Source organism: Phocoena phocoena, chromosome 5 (genome assembly GCF_963924675.1).
Source record: "Phocoena phocoena chromosome 5, mPhoPho1.1, whole genome shotgun sequence".
NCBI classification, from domain to species: Eukaryota; Metazoa; Chordata; class Mammalia; order Artiodactyla; family Phocoenidae; genus Phocoena; species Phocoena phocoena.
In genome coordinates, this window is record NC_089223.1 from 50725678 (window position 1) to 50748410 (window position 22733).

General features: G+C 38.4%; 1 protein-coding gene across 5 annotated transcripts in view; it reads right to left on the reverse strand.

The window, feature by feature from the left end:
* The window catches only part of RUFY3 (RUN and FYVE domain containing 3), an 82712-nt gene that overhangs the window by 54430 nt on the left and 5549 nt on the right, over positions 1-22733 (reverse strand). The window contains exon 1 of one of the 5 annotated variants that reach the window (XM_065878255.1): positions 12137-12314. The exons of 2 other annotated variants lie outside the window; for them this stretch is intronic. In XM_065878255.1, coding sequence (XP_065734327.1) covers positions 12137-12314 — 178 coding nt within the window. Of the gene's footprint in view, positions 1-12136; positions 12954-22733 lie in introns of those variants that run through there. 2 more of the 5 variants (XM_065878258.1, XM_065878257.1) reach the window with 2 other exon arrangements.

The following is a 22733-nucleotide window of genomic DNA, read 5'->3' on the forward strand; positions in this document are numbered from 1 at the left end:
AAATTTTGCTCTAGATAATGCATAGTGCAGAGCTGTAGCAATCAGAATTGTGCCAGATGTGCACTATAAATATTCAAGTGAATGGTAAAGGGGAGCTTCACAAAGTTACTCTGGCTAAACAGACAGCCTCAGTTCACTCAAAACACTGACTCATAAGGAAAGGAGTGCATACCTTATAAATGCCAAGTGGATTGTCACAGGGTGTGGTGCCATGAGACCAATGCAATGTCAGGACCACCACTCCACTCTAAACGCTTGGATTTAAAGCAGTTAAAAATGCTGCTCCTAACAGACTCTATCATCTTATTTTTAAGATGCATATGAACAAAGACATCTTTTAAAGTCAAGAGATAAGAGTCAGGCTGGAACTATACAAAGGCCCTGAATTAGGAAGCATAGGTTATTTGAGGTTCACTGAACCATTTCCTGGCTAAACATGGAGACTAATTTACTTAGCTCTGGAAATATTTAATTAGGTGGTACTGTAAAATAGTTGTTCTTACGGTACGTGGTGACTCAATGATGATGCAGTGAGGTCTGGTAAAAGAGGGCCTAGCTTTGACACTGGACCCTGCACAGCTACTTCTTTTTTCTCTCCATGAGGGAGAGCTGAAGCTCCATCCCTCCTGAGAAGCACTGGAATAGACTCAAAGTGCTTCTCCATTGTTTATGTACCCAGGCTTGTGAGATCTCTCTTCTTCTCGATAAGTTCTCTCTTCAGGAGTATTATTACTATAGACAAGGGAGTTGCAGTCAAGTTTAGAGACAAAAGCAACCAAGTTACACTGTCTCCTTGAGGCTAGGTGTCTTTGATTTAGAGTGTTACTTTTTAAAAGTTTACTAGAGTTTCTTGAGAGTTTCTTGAGGGGACAGCCTTCCTGAAGCCCCAACCACTGATCACAAATAACTCTGAAGGACTGTTGTGAAAGTAAATGTTAATTAATTTAAAGTACTTAGCGAATCACAGGTACTCAATGTCAACTTTACATTTATAAGAAACCAATATGTGCCCTGTATTTTGATTTGGCTACAAACTGGAGTCCTCTAAGTATATTTGCCATAATTATTCAAAGGAAATAGAGGGAATGGGATTGGGAAAACAAACAAACAAACAAACAAACTAAACTATTAAACACAGAGAAAGAACATAAGTCAATGTAAGTAGACCAAGGACAAATTTAGCAGCTGAGACACTGTTAAACAATAACATAATTAGGTTGGTAACCTAATAATAAATATTAGCAGAGGAACTGTCAAGCTAACTTAAAAAAAATGCTAAGAGGTCCTGCTATAATAAACCAGTAATTTAGGCCAAGGTCTATCTTCTCCTCAAAGTATAATAAAAAACAAAAATATCTGCAAAGAAATACAAATGGTCCTGGAAAAGGTAATATTAAGTTACTGTGGGGCTTCCCTGGTGGCGCAGTGGTTGAGAGTCCGCCTGCCGATGCAGGGGACACGGGCTCGTGCCCCGGTCCGGGAAGATCACACGTGCCGTGGAGCATTTGGGCCCGTGAGCCATTGCCGCTGAGCCTGCGCATCTGGAGCGTGCGCATCTGGAGCCTGTGCTCCGCAATGGGAGAGGCCACAACAGCGAGAGGCCCGCGTACCACAAACAAACAAACAAACAAACAAAAAGTTACTGTGGCACTGTGATTTATAATAAGAAATATATCTTTGGTTTTCATGCCAAGTCCCTGACAGAGGCCTCCTGAAACCATATAAATTCCTAAGTGCTAAGAACAGTAGGAGCATCTTTTGTTCTAATCAGGTGACTCTGGGTGGCTCCTGAATGGGATCTGGTTCCCATCATTAGAAGCTTGGAATTATCAGCAACACTCCCCCACCTCCCTGAAGAGACGAGAGGGGCTGAAAATGGAGTTAATAATTGGTCTTATCCATGTGAGGAAGGCTCCTTAAAATCCCAATAGTATGGGGTTTGAAAGATTTCAGGTTGGTGAACACATTCACACACGGGGAGGGTGATGCATTCCAACTAGACAGGGACAGAAGCTCCTGCGCTCTGGGCCCTCCCAGACCTCACCCTACGTATCCCTTCATCTGGCTGTGCATCTCTTTCCTTTATCATATCCTCTAATAAACTGGCAAACGTAAGTTAAGTGTTTCCCTGAGTTCTGTGAGCTCTTTAGCAAATAACTGAATATAAGAGAGAGGTCATGGGAATCTGTGATTTGTAGCCCAGCCAGAGAGAAGTGGTGGGTGATCTGGGGCCCTACAACTTGCATTTGGCAGCTGAAGTGTTATGGTTGTGGGCTGGGAGGGAACAGTCTTGAGGGTCTGAGCCTTTGATCTGTGGGATCTGATGTTATCTCCAGGTAGACAGAGTCAGAAAGGAGTTAAATTGTGGGACACCCAGCTGGTGTCACGGAATTGCTTGGTATTGGGAAAAATCCCACACATTTGGTGACAAGAAGCGTCGGAACTGAAGTGTTCTGTGTGAAAGTAAAAGAGAGACACAAGAGGAGGAATGCAGGTTTTTCCAATAGTTATCAACATTTGAGCCATTTAATATTTGCTGAGCACAAACGGGGAGCACAGGGCTTTACTAAGGCAGTTAGGACAGTTAATCTGTACAGAAAAGACAAAGATGAAATATCCACAGACACTGCCCTTGAGGAGAACTATGTAACTATGACACAAGGTAAAAAGGGATTGGTATTAGATAAAACAGATTCCTAAGTCAGGTGAGCAGCTAGGTGACACAGGGCCTGACGGGGAGTGAGGGGATGAAAAAAAGGGGCCTCCACTGCATCAGGAGACCCTTTGCCCTCTTGCCTGAATGGCTGCAATGGCAGAAAATAACGTCTCTGACTAACTGGACCTCAACTGGGTAGCTGCTGCCCATAAAAGAGGACACTGTGAAATTCTCAGATAACACAGAGTACACCTCATACATACCCTAAGTTTTACAGCTCTTGGAGAAAGAAAAAAGAAATTCCAGCAGCCTTTTCATTGTAGAAAGTAAACCATAGCAATCTTAGAGAAGTGTGAAATTTCTCACTGTACAATCAACGGTAAAACTCATTCTCTTCTGCTAGGACATTGTCACTAGCTCAAAGAACCCACCCCCCCAAAAAAAAAACAGATAAAACATTATCATGCAGTTTGCAGCTGCTGAATCAACTGTCCTAAAACCCCACAACTGTTTCCTTTGAAAGTTCAGATTTTAATAGTGTGGGAAACCACAACAACTGCAGAGGGAAAAGATAAAAATGAGTTGCAAAGAAGCAGCCAATATGAAAATTCATGACACCATGGCATTAATTTTTTTTTAATGTTTATTGCAGCTTGGAAATGTGTATAAAAAAAGTAAAATATATTACTATTTGACCCAGAAATTCCACTTCTAAAAATGAAACTGTTCAAGTGAAAAGTGTTCAATTTATAAACATAATGTACCAAAACTGTTTGGGGTAGCCTAATTTTGAAATAACCTAAATATCTATAATAAGGGAGTAAAGAAATCATGGCACATCCAAACAAGTGAAGACATTAAATGAGGCAGTAGAGATTTCTATTTACTGAAGTGGAGAGAAGAACGGCAGGTCACACAAGACAGGTATGTGATGACCTTACATGCATAAAATTGTGCGAGTTTGTAAACGAACCACATGTGTATATATTAAAAAAGAGAATCAGGTTGCTAGACCTTACCAGTGGTTACTGATAGGTGCTAGAATTTTAGGTGAATTCTACTGTTTTATATATTTTCACTTGTCTGTATTCTGTGACTCTTAAATGCGAGTATATTATACAACTTTAAAAATAAAGTTGTTTTCACTAAAATTCATATATATATATATATATATAATTCTAAATATATTTTTCTAAGAGAACCCCAGTATTTTCAATATGCTGATATAATATTTTTTATTGGGGGAAATTTAATTATGATGAAAAATAAATACTCAGGGGTCATTTGACAATAAGTATGTTTCACTGTCCCTCTACACATGTGTTTCTAAGCTCATCAAATTCATCTATTTGTTCTCTGGCAAAGTTCAAATACAAAAAAACTGCAAGGGAATGAATTTTAGTATTTACTTCCCTGTACTCAAAAGTACTTTGTAGCAGTCCCAGTGGGGTTAGAACAACAGCAAAGGAAAATCATGCCCCATTATACTCTCCACCTTCCCAAAAAAGGGGCACAACCAACAAACCCGAAATAATACAGAACCACACTGAAGCGCAGAGAATACTGTGGGCGCTCTCAAGTGACAGCCTTGCTCTCTTCCTAGCCAGGTCTCACAGGTACCCAGGCTTGGGAATCCAACAGCTTGAATTCCAATCTGAGATCCATCACTGAGTATTAGTTATCTAATTTGGCACAGCATGTACCTCTGGAAAATGACAAAGATGTCCATGATTAGCTTAGGACAAATAACCTTGTGGCACTAGGCGCTGATAACCCAAAGAAGAGTTAATGTGAACTACACTAAGAAAGTCACAAATTAAAAAGTAAAAGCTCCGTTCAAAAATGGTCCAGAAAAAGCTCACCAATAAAGAGGAAAGACAGTAGTAAGGCACTGTGATTAATGACAGGGCACTAAAGCAGACTCCAGCGACAGGAGTACTAGGGAGTTGGAAAGAAATTGAAAGCAGACCTGAAATCAGAAGGAGGAAGCTGATTTTAGGGAGAGCACATTACAGTCAGCTCAGAGGAAACATGTAGCTCTTTTATGGTTTCATTACAGATTGAGGTACAAATGGAACTCTGCTGATACTTCTCTCCCAGATTTAGGATTTTATAAAATCTCAGAGGCAAGTGGGTAAAACTTACCTTGTAAAGGTGACTAGCCAGACTATTCCCAGAGCAGAACAACAAGAAGGGATGAACCTTGTCCAAAGAACTTTGTCTGGTAGGTTTCTGAGATGGTAGTAAAAGCTATAACCTCTTCACTTTGAGAAGTTCACGAAGACTGCCTTGTGCACATGTAATCACAACTCGAGAGAACCTGACTATGAGGCTAACCGGGTTGGTGGCAACAGATATTCCAATAATCTCACTGAGGGCAGATTACAAAAGGAGGAGTGCCAGAGCGAAAGCAAAGAACACGATTCTGTAAAACAGAGAATCCTAACAACTCAGGTTTTATTTTCTGAACACAGGAAAGGAATAAATCAAATGCTGTACTAAATGCACCTAAGTCTAAATGCTGTGGGTCACCCCTGTGCACAGCATGCAGCATTCAGACAGCTCTGAAAACAAAGCAAGCCAAAAAATAAACCCTGATCTGTGACCTGGAAAAACTCAAGATGTTTACTAGAAATATTAAAAAATTATAGTGGAAATTGAATCTAAAGCAGTAGCTCCACTTTTTTTTTTTTTTTTTTTTTTTTTCCGGTATGAGGGTCTCTCTCTGTTGTGGCCTTTCCCGTTGAGGAGCACAGGCTCTGGCCGCGCAGGCTCAGCGGCCATGGCTCACGGGCCTAGCCGCTCTGCGGCATGTGGGATCTTCCCGGACCGGGGCACGAACCCGTGTCCCCTGCATTGGCAGGCTAATTCCTAACCACTGCGCCACAAGGAAGCCCATAAAACTTACTATATTTTAAAAAATACTCCCTGCCATTAAATATTCTTCCACAACACCATTATTAGTGTTTGTTGTATTGATGCTCTACAATTTATTGAACAATTTTCCTATTAGGTTATTTAAGTTGCAATTAAAGTTTTGCTACTATAAATCATAATACAGTGATAAATATATATACCTATATATTTTGCCTTTATCTCTGATTATCTCCTTAGGATAGATATCTGGTAAAACAACTGGAACTTAATTTTTCAAGGCTCTTGATTCACACTGATAAAGTGATTTCCAAAAAGGATATACCAATATATATCCTACTAGCAGAGCCCTATCTGAGCCTTCCCACACTTTCATCAGCACTGAATATTATTCATAGATATTTTAAACAACAAATTATTTGTTGTACTAAACTTCCATTTTTTTTTTTTTTTGCGGTACGCGGGTCTCTCACTGTTGTGGTCTCTCCCGTAGCGGAGCACAGGCTCCAGACGCGCAGGCTCAGCGGCCATGGGTCACGGGCCCAGCCGCTCCACGGCATGTGGGATCTTCCCGGACCGGGGCACAAACCCGTGTCCCCTGCATTGGCAGGCTGACTCTCAACCACTGCGCCACCAGGGAAGCCCTAAACTTCCATTTTTGAAATAAGATACAATGAGTTTATAATATGAGATAAATGATTTTTTAAAATACCCAGAAACGTAAGTTATGTGTAATGGAGGGAAGGTATTCCAATAATCTTTTCATAAACTTTTCTTTTAAGAATGATTATTTTCTGGGGTTATGAGGCATTAATGAGTTCACCTAAAGTGTGTTAGATAGCTACAATAAACAGTACACAGTAATATAAGGCCTTCTGAAGGATGCAAAAGAAAAGTTTTACCCTAAAGAACTTTCTGTATAATCTCATAAAGTATGAATCACATAGGTTAAAATAAATCACTGGAGAATGATTTAAAGTGCATTCAATCAAGTGACACAGACAGTATCCAACGATTCAGGAGATGAAGGATATTGGACTTGTTGGAAAAGGTTCATTGATGAACCCTTTCCTAATTTAATGTCAGCACGGAGAATCTAAAGCGGGAATAGTATAACAACAAGAATAATCAGGGTTTTGGCAAAGTGCAGAATCACAGCCTGATTGAAATAGGTAAGCATTGAAAAGGAGTTTGAAAAAACATTTGATAAGTAAAATTACCCAAAAGAAGGGCATGGGAATAGTTAGCTAAAGAATAAGGATTCAACGTCGTTACTGTTTCAGACAATCCATAATCATGAACATTACTGCTACCACAAACAGCTTTCCACGTCATTTTGCACATCTACTTGAGAAACATTTTAAATTTAGCACATAAAGGTGCTGCCTGCCCACCAGGTCAGTTTCAGCAGTGTGCCATTTTTACTGTTTCGCAGCATCTGCACAACTATGTAAATATTTTTATGGGCTTTATAAAAATGGGTGGAAAGAGGAAAATAAAACCCCAAGTGGATAACATGCTAAGGTATCCAATTTAATTGATGGCAATCACCAAGCCTGCCCCAATTGGCATGCTTTTGGCCTCATTTGGATGCTCACTGAACATAAGCTGGTCAATGCCACGTTCAATTGTGTACAAAACTACTGGAAATATGTCACCAGAGACTGGAAGATGTTCTTTATGACACACAGGTCTATTGTTCGACGTACACTCACTGAATTGCGGTGTAGGTGAGCTGCATGTGGGTTGGATGGAGGCTCCAACACTTACTACATCTCTGAATCTGTCAATTTGTAAAATGGGGATAACAGTACCTAGGCTCAAAGGGTTTTTGTAAGGATTAAATGAGATAATACATATATATTACTTAGAGGAAACAGTTCCTGGCACAAAGTAGCTGCTCAATAAAACATAGCATCTCTTCTTGCTACACCACCACCACCACTACCACCTTTTCAGGAATATTCTACATTCAATATAAAGGCTGCCTGAAACAGGCTCATGTACAAGAATGAAAAGTTTACTTTCTTGAAGACTCATTTGACAATTTTATAAAGAATGAATCAGTATAGGAAGAGAAATGGTTTGGAGAAAAGCTAAAAGTAGGTGTAGGAATCTGGATGTGACATAATTAGATCCTGGTAGTTGCGGAAACTAAAATGAAAGACAAAACTAAGCTTCTGTTGTGGAACAGAGCACATAAATCCCTCTTCTATGGCCTAACGCATACAGCACTATTTGTTTAATCATAGCAGAAAACTACAATAGCCAGATGCCTTAAATCTGGTTTATATAATTTCATACATATATATTTCATACATTGGCTCTGTACCATGGTACTACAGTGATTGCCATTTTACTTGTTGAACTACCCTACTACCCACTTGTCAATAAGTTCAGAAAATATGGAGGAGCGGGCTTATTCACTGCGCTGTACCTCAGGACCTAGCATAGTGTGGAGCATAAATTCTGATCTTATGATAAAAACTGTGTTTTTTAAACACTGCTTTTTTTCTTTGGGGGTTCTAACAGACCCTAAGGATTTTTCCCCTAGGAAAAAAAAAGCACAAATATAAAATTTTATATATAATTTTTTGAATCATGGTTCCCAGATTTAGAAGCCCTGCACTAGACTGTAGTGAATTCATGCTATGAAGTTTCTTGGTAAACAGCCATTTGGCTTCCCCTGACAAAATGCCCACTGGGACAGGTACTTTTTTCATTAAAACATATGCAGGTCCCAAGCAGGATGGGGTTTTACTAGTGTGCAGTGATATTAATGAGTAAGAGTACGTTAGTAAATGTCAATGGAGTTATCTCAGCACCAGACACTTTCCACAGTCACCAGATAACAAACATTTTCCATTTCATCTTCAGGGGATTTTTCCTTGCTTGTTATATCAGTAGCGTATTCCCTACTGAATGGAAAAACCTGATCCCAAATCTACACCCATACTGTCCTTTGGGAAGTGTGGTCACTCTAAGTGTTACCTGGCTTTGAATTCCATGTTCAGTTCCTAAGGAACAGGATTGTCCTTTAGCAACTAAGTAGTTTACACTTGTTTTACAGCAGCCTCTGACATCTTTGTTTCATCTCTTTTCCTTGACTGTGAATTCATTGAGGGCAAGGGCCACCTATTTCTTAGTCTCTAGAACTGGACTTTGCATGAAGGGATGCCCAATAAATATTTCTGACCAACTGACAGACCAAAACACACTCCTTGTATGTGGTGCAGTATCATTACTACACTCACAGATGTTACATATAAGCTATCTCCTTATACATTACAGTATAAGTCTAATGAACACTAAAGCAAAATGCAACTACCAGGGGAAAACTGCAGAGTTACACAGTAACAGCATGTCTGAAGTCGGCCATCACATACAGTTCTCTATAGTAACACTAAAATCAAAGACTTGAGCAGAGATTCTCTCCTCAGTGTGCCTGCTCAATGTATCATTTCTTCGTAGTCTGCCTCTTATTATCTGTATTTGAGAAGGAAATTTTCTAAGTCAAAAAAATAACTCAAAGCTTATAGCTGTCTTTATAACCAGATGGTGTATTATACTGTACTAAACCGATCATCTGTGTTTCACCTCTCAATGTCAGATTCCTCTTCTTTAAAAGAAGGTTAATAGGAAAAGAAGTATTTCTTGATAACTGCGTTTTATTTTTAACCGATTATTTTCTTCTTTATATGAATTTAAGCTACTAACCTTTAGTCTGTCTGGTAAGCAATTAGTTTAGACTACTCCAGAAAGTTAGATATAAAAACGGAAATACACACTAAAACGGCAATAAAGAATGGGGCTTAAACTGTTGCAGCTCAAACCACTGCTCCATGAATAACTATTACACAAATAACTAAATTTATAGGGCACTTTACATTAAGTATCTCATTTAATCCTCCTAACCTACTATCTGGTAGGTACCAGTCCTAACTACTTGTTATACCCGAGCTTGGCCAGCTCACTATGTACTGTCTGAAACGTCCCCTCCAACCCCTACCCGCCACAGTGTCAGCCTGGTGATGGTCTAGTTATCACACAAGGTTGAGCCCAGCCCAAGTGTCACTTACTGGATGAAGCCTTTGCTGAACCTTCTCCTTACAATTAAAGATTTGGAGATTTGCTCCAGGTTTTTCAAAAAAAAGTGTATTAAAAGAAGTGAGAGAAAGATCACCTCCTTGACCACCAATAAGCACTGAAATAATTAAGTGAGTTTTTATCCCCACGTATTTAAGAGTTAAGCTAGGCAGAAATTCTAGGTCCAGGCCTACACTTTGGACAGCACAGTGAAGGAAGGAACTCTGTTTTCAGAAAACAAAAGTTGGAAACTGTAATGCTTGTAGTGCTGAGGCCACAAAGTTAGTCTATATTATCCTCTTAAGAGGATACATTATGCTTTTGCCCCTTTTCTCTTGTGGGTGTCAGAGGGCCCCAATGCAGGATTTGCGCGGTCAGATGTCTGAAGTATTCTATGAATACTCCTGTGCCTGGGCACCAGGTGCTCCATTTTGTCAACACAGTAAGATTCCCATTATCACTGGCCTGGTGATCACCACTTAAAGGTTAGTAGCTAAATTAAACTTAACAATTGTCACTAGCATCACTATTAAAGCAGACATTTCTTTGGTTCAAATGACTGTTTAGACATCCAGAGTTAGCCAGTGGAGCAAGGAAATAAAATCCCTGTATTTTATTTACCTGGTTTCCTAGATCACTAAACCTATAGATGTTTTCCTGGGTCTGGACTTTCTTTTATTACTTCTAGTGCTAATCATTTGAAATTGTTTCTTCTTTTACCCAATTTAAGGCAGAATTCCAAAATTCATTTGTTAGCATTTCTCTATTTTCCTCCACACCCTCCATAGTTGACTCTAAGGTGTTGGGAACTTCCTATTTGTCTGTTTCCCTTAATCTAAGGATGTGCCACTTAAGCTTAGGTTGCAGCTCTCATACATTTTCCATCACAGATTTCTCCATATTGAATTTAAACAGTACCACTACAAATGCTTATGTGAACCAAACAGCTCACTTTTGTTCACTCACAGGAATCTTGCTCAAAAAACAAATATGTATTCAAATTATTAAATTTGTTAAAAGTTATTTTGAGACACTGACACACTAAATTTTATAATTAAGGGAATATTTGATATCGCATGACTCTCAAAATGAATATATTTTAAAACAAAATATGCAAATTGAGGCATTTGCTAAAAGACTTCTTGGTAGCCTTCTAAAAATGTATTTTTCTTCCCTAAAGATTTTTAAAGCTTTGGAGGCTGTTCTAAACAGTACTGGCATTGTATGCAGTTCTAGCTGATGTCCTCTAACCCCTGTGCACATTCTGAAACTTAGAGTCAAAGGAAGCTGTCCAGCTGACAAATCAATTGTTAAGAGATGCAAAGGGCCTTAAAAACTACTTAAACATTGCCCTAAAGACACACCCAAATGAATGCTTTGTGTTGTGATGTTAACCCTCTCTAAAAGTGTCTAACTGGGAAAATAAAATCCTTTTCAGACACAAAGAGTGAAATCTGAGTCATGATAAGATTGCAATGACACTAGGTCAAGGGAAAGGAATCACTTTTCCTAACCCAATTGCTAAGTGCAATTCACCTTGTGCCCTCTATCCTGCAGTATGTCTAAATATTAGGGAGATTTTATGAAGAATTTATTCTCATACATGAGCATTTCTGTCTTCATTACTTTAAGGGTAGAGAATAAACACTAGCTAAGAGGTCACTACATAAAAATACAAAACAATTTGACTCAAATTATGACTCATGTTAATTCTCTTCCTTACTGTACTAAGAGAATTTAGGGGTAGAAGATGAAACACTCTCACAATTTAGAAAAGGTTCTGGGAGAAAGTCACAAGTCAAGAACCACAAAGGTCTCAAAGGTACTGACAGTGGAAATTTCAAATGGGTCATCATAGATACCACAAATAACTTATAGAAAGCAACGGCCAATACGTTCCATGGGAAGGAATTACCTTATCAATCATGCCTTTTTAAGGCATTGTGCATTTTTAAGACACCATATTCATTAAATAAGCACTGAATGTAAAACTGCTTTCTCATCTAACCTTATAATCTATACTATTAAAGAAAAAAATGTTTGACCAAATACTTTCTAGATATCATAGCCTGTTTAACATTATATCCTGATGATAGGATGCCCTTCATGAGCGTTTCAACTATATCATGTACAACCCTATAATTATAGTCATGCTTTTTTATCTTTATTAAGAATCATTACAATTTCTATAATATTTTAGCATCTAATCAGAATTAATAGCGTTTTCATTGTTGATTAGGGTCAGATGTGATAAGTGACCTCAAATGTTCTTTTTAGAGGCTTCAAGACAAAGAACTCTAAACAAGCACCAGCATCTTTTGAAAGGATACCTCAGGGGGCAGGGAAAAATTATTTTTCCCAGTAAAGTAGAGAAGGGGAGCTGGTGGTAGGTAAGGATGAAAGGTTTTCAGGCTTGTTAATAGTTTACAGCATGGGTTCTTCCTGCCTTTCCCTGACCCTCCCAGCCCGAGTAACAATGGGGATGCTGGTGAGATACTAGTGAATGGGTTCTAACCATACCTTCGTGGGTAGGCTCTGGGTCAGGTGTAAGTGAGATGTCATCCAGCTCTCGCAGGCAGAGCCATTCTCCATCCATAGACACTCGGAATTTGCAAAGGTAGATGGTCTCCATAGCAGCTTGTGTGATCTTGTCAGTGGTGGGGGTCGGCATATCGGTGGGAGGCGTCAGAGCCGACATGATGACTCAGCTGGGACCACAACACACACACACACACACACACACACACACCCCACAAAAATAAATCCTCCTCAACAAAAACCCCCAATCCAAAGCTCTGCAACAAAGCTCTCAAGAAATGGGGTGGGGGAGGTTAAAAAAACACACCTTGTGGTTTAAGAACCACTGTTCAAGATAAACAATTCTACACTATCTCTTCTCATAGACAGCTCCTACCACCTAGCAAAATAAGATGATGCTTGTCTTCTTCCAGCTTCTCTTTTGTTATCTTCCCCTTCCCTACCTCCTTCTTTTTCAGCTGAGCCAGAGGCTTGAAATCCTGCACAGCCGATGCTACCTTAGCTGGCTTTGAAAAACTGGCCTCTGTATGAGTAAGTGAAAAATCCTCCTTCTCTGTGCAGGAAAAAAAAAAAGTACAAAAGAAAAAAAAAAACCAACAAAAAATAAACCAATATTTTCGATTTAGCTTAAAAAAAAAAATCCTGAACTGTAGAAATCACTTCCAGGATCTGCTCAGAGGAGCTGGGATGCTGAGTTCTAATAGGATTGGTCGTGCGCAGTAAGCAGGGTGTTGACCAAAATGGCTGACTAATGAACTGAACTGAAAATTCAGGCTCATGTGACCAGCTGCTCTGAACGTAGGGTGAGCAATTCCCAGGATGCTTTATAGATGCTGCTGATGCAGGGAGAGCAATTAGGCTGCTAGCTCTCATCCTGCACAACCCACTTCCAGACTATGCTAGTCAAACTGTGATCAGACATAACACAATGCACATATCCTCATCAATTCCCCTCTCTGTGGGATAAAAGGGCTGGATAACAGGAAGACAGTTAATACTGGGTAATACTGGACAGCAAAGATGGTAAAAGAGGTAGTTAGATTACTTTAACAAGCACATAATTCACCTCTTTTTTCCTTATATACTTAGCTATCAAAATTCTTTGCTCTGCTAAAGGTAGTGTTTTAAGAAAAACTAAAGCAGATTTTCCATTTAAATACCATACTCTCAGGCATTCATAATTTCCTTCTCCAAAGTACAAAGACCTAACTTTGTAGACAGGACAGAAGTGCAAGAAAAAAAAACATGAAGTGAAAAAAGTAAAATCCTTCCTGATTAATGGCAATTTTCCCCTCCCCTTCTGATATTGCTGTATTTACCAAGTTTCTGCATTAGATTATTTTCTAGTACCTTAAAAATTCTCCCATCTTGGAACATGCTAAGGGCACATTATCCAGTTCTCTTAAACCAATCTACCAGTTTACCCACCCACCCACATATCTATACTATCCAAGGAGACCATTATGCCTTGGTAGCAAGAAGTTAGGTACTTGCTTTCTGAGCTACATAAATAACAAGGAGATAAGGGATGACAAAGATTTTCTGTGACAATGTTTTGGACGATTGAAAACAAGTTTTTGTTTGTTTTTACTTAAGGGTCTGGTTTTTAGGAGGAGCACAAAACTTCAAGAAATATGCCCCAAGATGATTTATTGTGTTCTAGGATTTCTTATCAGAGGGTTATCTAAAAACTGAAAGAAAAATTTCTCCTTGAGTATTATTAAAATTTTTAAAAATATTTATTTATTTTTGTATGCGTTAGGTCTTCGTTGCTGTGCACGGGCTTTCTCTAGTTGCGGCGAGCAGGGGCTACTCTTCGTTGCAGTGCGCGGGCTTGTATTTGTGGTAGCTTCTCTTGTTGCAGAGCACAGGCACTAGGTGCGCGGGCTTCAGTAGTTGTGGTGTGTGGGCTCAGTAGTTGTGGTGCACAGGCTTAGTTGCTCTGTGGCATATGGGATCTTCCCAGACCAGGGCTCGAACCTGTGTCCCCTGCACTGGCAGGTGGATTCTTAACCACTGCGCCACCAGGGAAGCCCAAGTATTTTATATATATATACACACATATAAATAACTGAATCACTTTGCTGTACACCTGAAACTAATACAACATTGTAAATAACTATAATTCAATAAAACAATTTTTTTTAAGTAAATGAAAAGGAAAGCCATACTGGAATAAAGTGTTTACAGCAAATACAAAAAAATTCATAAATGCTTCCATCCTAATTTGAGATTCAACTCAAAGAAAAAATGCTGAGAACCAGATTCTGTAGGTAAACAGGTATTTTCATATTGTTAGAGGGAAGGCAATCTTGTACAATGTAAGAATATATATACGTATATGCTTATTTATAATTAGGAAGAACATCAGCAAGTTACTAAGGAAAATAAAATTTTCCAACTAGGTTTATTCATTTCTATTTAAATCTCTTCCAACATTATTCTACATCTGGACCAGAGCTATTCATTCATTCATTCATTCAGTAAATATTCACTGAGAGTACTCCATGTGCCAGGCACTGGGCATGCAGCTTAAGACAAGATCACTTCTTCAAGGAAGCAGAGTTTACATATCCAAATACTGAATATAAGTCTTTATTTAACACATTCACATTTAATTACAGTGCAATTCCTTTGTAGCCAGACATCTTTATAGATTAAAACTTAAAGGGAGATAGTTTATAGTTTCACTTTAAGCCATGTAATACTTCAAAACACCGTTAAGCAGTCATTAAAATCTTTAAAATTACACTGAATAGTTCCTGGAACCACAATACCAAAGAGCCCTGGCTATCTGTACATATGACATCAAGACTCTAGGTCACTGATACATTCTTAAAATATAGAACTGTGAATATATGAATTAATCTGAATGCTCTGGGATTGCCTGTGTCCACCAAAATCTGAATTCAGCCTGTCACAAACCATGATGGACAATCTTCCCACCAACCAAACAATAAGCATTTATTTAACCCTGAACAGGAGATCTGGATTGATTACAACGTACCAGCAAAACAAAAACATCTAGGTCAATAAACACAGAAACTTGATTAACATTCCTTCCAAAGGTCCTCTCCAGCTAGACACAAGGAAGGAAGCCCAAAGCAACTAAAACTTCTGCCAAGGAGAGAAAAACCTGTCTGCACTGGTTACCCTTGAGTTTCCCATACCTATCAGTTTGAGGAGGTATTAGCAGTTATTTCAGAAATAAGAACTGTGGGTGGGCAGGAAAACCTGTACTTTTACCCAGTTATACCTGTTTGCAGGTAACCACTCTTGAGTCTTCAACATGACAGTTACTCATTGTTCTGTTCATAAGCAATGAATTTACTATGAAAACACGCACTAAATAGAGGACTAATAAAAATAATTTAAAATATTGCTTGGTAATGTTTTTACTATGTAAACATATTAGCTTAGAATATAAAGGCAATATCAAGTCATCAGTAAGACATACAAACCTTGAACTTTTTTTTTATAATCTTTTCTCATAAACACACTAATTATAAGCTGTATTGAACTATTTTCTCATTTGATTCCACTTGAGAATAACAGCATATATTTGTAAAAGAGTTGTGAGGAGGTCTGGGGTACAGTTTGTGGCCCTAAAACAGAATTAACAAGGCTATGTGAAGTTCAAATCCAAGATAATGATCTGAACAATACTATGTTCTAACTGCTCACCCAGCATGAATTTTCCACATTATGGTTGATTCAAAGCAAATGAGATTCACTTTTCAAAGTTAGTAGTTACATTCCTTTAAAGTATATTTACTCAGCTACTATTAAAAGACAAAGGCTGATTTGTCACACCCAATGTCCCTGTTATACGATGTGGAAAAATTATTACTACTTAAGGTAGCTACCATTTATTGAATTTTTATTTTCTGTTAGGTGCTTTGTAAATATCATATCAAATCCTCACAAGAATCCTGCCAAGTTGGGACTTTCCTGGTGGCGCAGTGGTTAAGAATCCGTCTGCCAATGCAGGGGACACGGGTTCAAGCCCTAGTCCGGGAAGATCCCACATGCCGAGGAGCAACTAAGCCCGTGCACCACAACTACTGAGCCTGCGGTCTGGATCCCGCAAGCCACAACTACTGAAGCCCGTGCGCCTAGAGCCCGTGCTCCGCAACGAGAAGCCACCGCAATGAGAAACCCGTGCACTGCAACAAAGAGTAGCCCCTGCTCGCCGCAACTAGAGAAAGCCTGTGCACAGCAACGAAGACCCAGTGCAGCCAAAAAAAAAAAAAAAAAAAAAAGAATCCTGCAAAGTAGGTATTGATATTCCCTCTTTACATTGAAGGAAACCAAAGTTGAGCCACATAACTGGCCCAAGATCACACAATTAGCAAGTGGTAGAACCGGGATCCCCAGCTGCTTCTAGAACGCCCATTAAGTCCATTTTTTCTTCTATACTTTGCAGCTTCAGCACTCCACCCCAAGGATTAAACTTTACTCAGGGAAAATAAAGGAAAACAAAACAAAAGCAAAAACAAAGTAACACAGGCAAGGTCCTCTTGAAATTTCCTAAACAGTTATTTCAACAAAGTTAAGATTTGAAGCAGAGAAAAAATTTAACCGCTTTCATACTTTACACCTTAATGTTTCACAAACCATATATTCCACTTAGTCACCGTTATACATCTAGTTTATGTTTTTAATAAGTGGGCATTTTCTTTTCTTTCTTTTTTTTTTGGCCAAGCAGCAAGGCTTGCAGGATCTTAGCTCGCTGACCAAGGATCAAACCCAGGTCCCAGCAGTGAAAGTGCTGCATCCTAACCACTGAGCACAGGGAATTCCCAAGTGGGCATTTTCTGAGAAGCTGAGAATCCAGCATGTATCTTTCTGCTTGTGCTGGCGAAGGGTAAACCAGATTCTTCCTGACTATTGTGAAGGATGTCACTTGCTTAACTGTACCACTGAAGAAACCATCTTACCGAGTTCCCACCACATTTACTTATCCGGGTGGACATATTAAGAACACCTGATACATCCAGAAGTGTTAAAAGATAAATGAAGTGGGGGGGAACTATTTTCTAAAATGACTCATTTCAGAACTTCTTTAAATAACAAACTTCGATGCCTAATTTTAATTCTTAAAAAAAAAAATCACCAATACCCATGAAACCATTGCCCAACTGGAGAAACAGATCAGTGTCTTTCATTTACATGCTCCTTCTCTGTTCTGAATTCCTGCCTCCCCTTTTGAGGCAGCTACTTCTGAATTTTGTGTAAATCACTGTCTTATTTTAGAAATATTACAAATACATGGATGCCTAACTAATATTTTAGCTTGTTTTTTTCTTTAACTGTAGCGAAAAGGGTTTGATACTGTATATAACCTAAGCCTTTCACCCAAAACTGCATTTTCTAAGATTTATCCATATTGTAGTGTGTAGCTTGTACTTTACCCTTTGGGCTGCTGTGTTACAAGGTAATAGTCCATTGTATGTATAAACAATTTTTGATCTATTTTCATGCTGGTGAGCATTTGGGTTATTTCTAATTTTTTCATTTTAAATGATATTATTTAGATACTTTTCAGAAATAGATTTCTGGTAGGTATGCCAATTCTTCTTCAACAGGTTTGAGGGTAAGAGACCACTTCATTTACTTCTTTTACAGTTAGCTGACTCCTCCTATTACTTAGTTCCTATTCTGCACACAACAGTGCTTCTTAAAATTTGTCAACTTGTGCAACTACATCAGTTTGTAAAGCTCACAAGTTCTGTTCCCCAAGGCTTCCTGGGTCACGGTTTTACAATTTAAGAAGAAAAGTCTCATCCCCTCCCCCCAAGTTCACTAGTTGCTGTTAGCACAAAAGGGTTCCCTTGATGAATTACCATCATGATGCCATCTGGGAAAGCCCAGATGTTTCTGCTAAATTATAAGATTATTCAATTGAAAGATCATGACTTTGTCACATGCTCCAGTCCTCCCTTTCACTTCCTTCCCTCCCCCACACAAAGATCTATTATATCCTCCTCTAATGTTGAGATTGCTACAAGTTTAGGTTTATATACTTGGCAGGCTCAGTATTACTTTGTAGATATTCCAAGGAAGATAATATATACTATGAGTATACCTGAGAAGCTGAGTTATGGTTGCTAAAAACACCACCAGGACTATTACATTGCATAATATTTTTCTTGTAAAATTAACCAGCATAAGACTGAAAATAACTCCTACCTTAATAACTAAAATGGATCTCATGGCTACGTGGCAGTAGGTAATAATTTACAGATGTAAAGCTACCAACTACTTAGTAGACAATCTTGGGAAACTTGTCCTCCTCTTGTCTCAATTTATTCAGCTATAAACATGGAACTAAATAACTAGCTTCACAAAGATCACAGGCTCCATGAGAAGAACTCTGCCTGTTTTACACACCATTACATACTTGCTTAAAATAATACCTACCAAATACCAGACACTCCATAGATACTTGTTGGTATAGATATGTAACTCTAAAGCACTCTATATTCTTGCAATGATATATTTCCACCCTCCTGTTTCACTTCAACCATGAAAATCCCCAAGTTCTAGAAAATCAAGCTATATTTATGCCCCAACAAACATGTCATTCTAACACAGGCTTTATTCATTTATACACAACAGATTCAATGATAATATGTATAAAGCACCTATTATGTCTAGCCACTATGGATATGAAGAAAGAACAAGGCAATAGACAAGAAACAGAAAATTATAGGTGTTTAAGAAATTTCTAAATCCCTGTCACACACATGGCTATTCAGTGTTGCTTACATACCTAACTATATTCTCTGTCACACTGGTGGCTTGTGAATTTCACATTAATTCATTTTTAGCAAATAGGGCTTTATCAGGTAGAACAAGGAACTAGAGGGCTACTGCTGCCTAAAGAGGAGCCTCCAGTTTAGGATGTGATTCCAGTTATGGGAGGTGGTGAAGGAGGCTGAGAGCATGTGGACTCAAGCCAGAATGCCCACAGTCAATCCTAGGTCCATCACTTAGAAGCTGAGTGCTTGTTTCTGCGCCTGTTTCTTCACTGACAAAATGGCGATACTCATATTAACTACTTCAGAGTTAGATGAAGTAATGAAAGTAAAATGCTCAACATGGCACTTCACACAAAGTAAGCAGTCAGTAAATGGCAGCCATTATCATCATTTTAATATGTGATTCTGCTTTCGAGAGTACTGGGAAACAACCCCAAAACCCAAAAAACCCAAAAACCCTATCAATCACATGAAATGAAAGTCAGTAAGGATGAATGTTCAAGGGACTAAGGTAGAGGAAAGTAAAAAAGGCGATCTGAGTAAAGGGTATGCTGGGGCATCACTTGGGACTTGAGAAAGGAAGAGGAGAGAGGGGTCAGAATTTTACCAAGCCTTTGTAACAGGTGACCAGATTTCCTAAGTTCATAAAAAAGGCAGAGGAAGCAGATAAATGTCTGTGGACAGTCCATAAACAGATTCTAAAATTAGAGAGAAAAACCGTATTCTTAAAGGCAATATGTTGAAACAATTTCTCCCGCTTTCTACATGCCTTTTGCTGTCACAGTCTGCTAATCTCTCCTTTCCTTATGGATCATGAGGTTTCAGACTTTCCCGCCTCTGCCTCACCATCCATGACACTCCCTCTGACACATGCTGAGTGTCATGTCCATTCCGTATGGAGCAAGTTTAGAACCAGACACTCACTAAGATGGGTTGTGCAAAGAGGAATATCATCTTGGCCCAGCAGCCCTTGATTCCTGATCTGTTATGTTTTAGGAAGACTATGAACTTTTCACAATTACTCAAACATAGCTACAGTAGAGGGCATGACAGTATTGATAGGTACCCTCTCAAGTACCACTGCCTTTGTAACTCTAAAAGCATTGCTTTTCACGTAATTTCAAACCAATTCTTTATGCTTATGGTATACTACTAACTTCCCAAAATAAAATTTAAAGCTCATACTTGAGCCACTTCACACAGTAGGAAGACATTATAATGTTAATAAGGTTTGTGTAGAAATATAAGTTGTGATGCTCTGCAAAGTTCATTAAAATGGGATTCTACTTTTATTTATGATGGCTACAGGTTACTTATTGTGTAATGATAGAGAAGCAGCATATCTTTTATGCAACTTGTTTCATTATTTAAGGAATTTTCAAAAATATTAGCCAACAAGGAATTATCATTATTTCATCCAGTTAATTTGGCTAAACTCTCATCATCATCCACCTAGACTTTCTACTACCTATAACATACACTAGAAAAATATGTTCTCAGCTTCTTGATAAAATTTTACCTGTTTAACACATAGGTTTCTGTTAAAAGTCAAACAAAAAAGGGAAAAGATGAGAGACAAAATACAGTCAGGTGAACACGTTTTGAAGCCAATACTATTCTTTCAGTCTGAAAAGTTGCTTTCTTTGCCACCTTTCCTCTGCTGTCTCTCCCACCCAGGAACTTTTTTACTGTCTTCTACCCAAACTGGGTCCTTTAAGGCCTTGGTGAGGGAGTATACGGTGATTAACAACATGAGCTTTGGATACTCAGACTATTGAGGAATATGAATTCATTCTCTGTCCTTCAGTTAAAAAAAAACAATATATACAAATATTGAATTATTATGTTGTATACCTGAAACTAACACAATATGTCAATTATGGTTACGGGGGGGAAGGTTGAGGGGAAAGGATAGTTAGGGAGTTTGGGTTTGACATGTACACACTGCTATATTTAAAATGGATAGCCAACAGGGACCTACTGTATACCACAGGGAACTCTGCTCCATATTCTGTAATAACCTAAATAGGAAAAGAATTCGAAAAAGAATAGATACATGTATATGTATAACTGAATCATTTTGCTGTTCACCTGAAACTAATACAACATTGTTAATCAACTATACTCCAATATAAAATAATTTTTAAAATACGTCAATTATATATCAATAAAAACAAAAACCAAACAAACAAAAAACACTTCTGGGGACAGGGCCAGAAATCTGTGTTAACAAGACCTCCAGGTGACTCTGATGTGTGCTAAAGTTTGAGATAAGACTTTTCCTAAAACCAAAGAGTCTACATCTCCAGAATAATCTTCTAAATCCAAGGTTACTCTATCAGAATTTATTTCATAATAGCTTAGATATCACTGAAAGACTGAATCAAATACTCTGATGAAAAACGTATGTTGCACCTACCTATATGAATTCTATGTGAACTACTCCTCCCCATTTTTTTCTTTTCAGCTTTCATTGTTAAGTGAGTAGTTTTATGCACTAGCTCTTCCATCTAATGGAAATTCTAAGAAATACCTCTTATAAATATAACCCCCCAAACTGATAAGTACTGATACATGTGAAGTTTGTGCCTCCCTGCCTAGAACATAAAAATATTCTATAAATGTAGCCACTAAGTACCATTACTATCTTACTAGTCACATTCTTTATTCATAATTGTTTGGGTTACAGAACTACAGTAAAATTTCTGTTATCTAATGAAGAACCTTTTAGGATCCTCTAGTATCCAGAATGAAGCTAAGATGAGAACTAAGAAAAAAGAAAACTCTGAAAGAATGAACCCATGATTATCAATAGCAGAGCAGCCAAAACAAAGACTCAAAAATTACATCTAATATTCTGAAACTGTTGCTTTGTCAGTAAGAACCATAACAGGACTTTTTGATAATGCCAGGCCAGAAGAGTAAGTAAAACAAAAGAAAGCAGGCAGAAGAGAAGGGGAGCAATTGGCTGGGAAGACAAACTGTTGACAGTTTAGGCAGCAGTGGTGATAAAAGCAAAATCAGGAAGGCAAGCAGCAGACAGCAAGCTTAGTCATGAGGTGGGAAATGGGGGTATGACCCAGCTCCCAGGATGCTCAAGATCCCAGGTTATTTCAGCTGTGTGTGGAAAAGGACCCACCTGCATTTAGATACTCTTAAGGGCTAAACTACAGGTCTCTGGTAGTCACTAATCTACAATTACACACCGAAGATGCTACGTTTCTGAGGGTTTCCCCCCTTTTCTTATGGGCCTTTACTTCTGCTACTTGACAAAACAGCATTTAATGAATCAGAAAGTGGCTCTTTGCATTCTGAACACAGCTGGAAAAGAGCTGATGGCTGACAGATTTGTGAATCACAATACTGTAAATGAAGGCACTGCTCTACATTAATTATAACAAAATGCTGTCTTCTAAAAAGTCACACATCAAGCTAAAACCTACTCATGTGAGGTGAATGCTCAAAACTTTTTGGTTCTGATGGTTCAACCCTTCCCCTGCACACCTCCCAATTTTGAGCAGATGCCTCTACATTTACAAATCCAAAAAAAGTGACTTTTGTCTTTTCAAAGTTTAAAAAGCATACAGCAGATGAACTGATTAATGTGTATTCAACTCCTAATCAGGTATAATGTTTTCTAGAGTACTATTAGACAATGAAAAAAGAAGAAAGAGAGAGACATAATAATAGAAATACCCATGGAGAATAAAGTCAATGAATAAATACATACATACACACACAAATAATGTATATATGCACATATACCTATATAATACATACATATCTTTCTATTGCAGGTGTGTGTATGAAACTGT